Source organism: Aplysia californica, unplaced genomic scaffold (assembly GCF_000002075.1).
Source record: "Aplysia californica isolate F4 #8 unplaced genomic scaffold, AplCal3.0 scaffold00179, whole genome shotgun sequence".
Classification (NCBI taxonomy): domain Eukaryota; kingdom Metazoa; phylum Mollusca; class Gastropoda; order Aplysiida; family Aplysiidae; genus Aplysia; species Aplysia californica.
Genome location: NW_004797449.1, coordinates 846307 through 847817, shown reverse-complemented (window position 1 = coordinate 847817; position 1511 = coordinate 846307). Strand labels below are relative to the sequence as shown.

Here is a 1511-nt window from a genome sequence, read left to right as displayed (position 1 = left end):
ACACACACACACACACACACACATACACACATACACACGCGCGCGCGTGCGCATAAATCAGTTATGTCTAAATGTGTGAAAACAAACAGACAAAAATCTCTTCCGTTCTAACGAAATATGCCTGTGGCTGTTCTGTGTTTCAGGACGGTATCATCAACGATATGGACTTGGTCGTGAAAAAACTGGTGGACGCCAGTCGTTTGCCCATGTCTGTGATTATCCTGGGGGTCGGACCTTCAGATTTCACGCTGATGGTGAGTAGACTTTTTGTAATGTTAGAACAGAGTCGTTTTTTGTTTGTTCTTTTTGAAAAGAGGAGCACTCTGATATGGCAGAAGATGTTCGGAGACGTCTCCGAATAGATACTTCCCTGTTACACAGACCGGCGTCTGTGGTGTGGTGGTTAGGCGCTTAGCTGCAGTCGCAGGAGAAAGAGACCCGAGTTCGATTCCCAAGTGGGGGAGAATTTTATCAAGCACATAATTTATGCACATGTATCTTGGTCTTTCTGCCAGCAGGCTGTATCCCTTTCACCCGACTTTGGTTGTGTCAGGCAGAGTTAGAAACCCGCGTCCAAAATGATCTAAATTGTGTCGATGACCGATGATGATGTAAAAACACATACACTTTCAAAAACAACAAAATGCACAAATGCAATAAAGGTTATTTAGTGCATGGAATGAGTAAGACAGACTGACAGACAGAAACAACAGAAAAACAGAAAAGAAGTCAGACCTACTAAACACCCTCCAATGACTCACAGAGTTGTGTTTGACCTATGTTGTTTTTGCTATTGTTGTTATGGAGACAATTGTCTTGTTTCGGTTTTGTAACAGGCTGCAGCACTCAGTGTATGAATTACTTTAGTTTTTAGTAAGAGTTTTACGGCTCTTGCAACACAATTAGGTTATATAAATGCCAAAGATTAGAGGTGTCACTAGAGAGTGACGTACAAGCAAAAGGAGGAGAGACACGGACGATAGATAAGTTTGATGGGAAAATGAAAGCAAACCATACCTATACCAGAACGCCAGCCAATCCCCCACAGTGTTTGGCTTTAGGTTGCGAATGTTTTCGCCCCCATTGACATAATTTTTTGTTAACATCAAGGCCAACCTGGGCTTAGAAGAATACAGCATTCCAGCTGTAAGACGGGAAACACTGAAGAATTTTTTTTTTTAAGAAAAGAAATAATGACATATGAAAATTCTGCTCATGTCTTCCTGGAGATCCAACTCGAAACCGACAGAACTAATACCGAGTGACTTTATTCCACGTTTGTACGCAGCCAGTTTCATCATCCAATTTTTCAGCGTCACAAACTTCCCTATAATTCTTAACCAATTCCAATACAATAACATCCTAGTAATCGAGTAGAAAATTAAGTAGAAGAAAACGACCCAATCAGTAAAGATAGTTTAATTATACAGAAGGTGGTTTTGCTAACTTTGGTAGGCTTTTGTTTGTTTGTTTTGTTTGTTTGTTTGTTTGTTTTTTCGGGGCGGGGTTGT

At 40.8% G+C, this 1511-nt stretch overlaps 1 protein-coding gene across 1 annotated transcript in view; it reads left to right on the top strand.

The window, feature by feature from the left end:
- LOC101855724 (copine-1) overlaps positions 1-1511 on the top strand; it is a gene marked incomplete at its 5' end in the record, with an annotated part of 23542 nt that overhangs the window by 15040 nt on the left and 6991 nt on the right. The window contains 1 exon segment of the mRNA XM_013082520.1: positions 144-254. Coding sequence (XP_012937974.1) covers positions 144-254 — 111 coding nt within the window.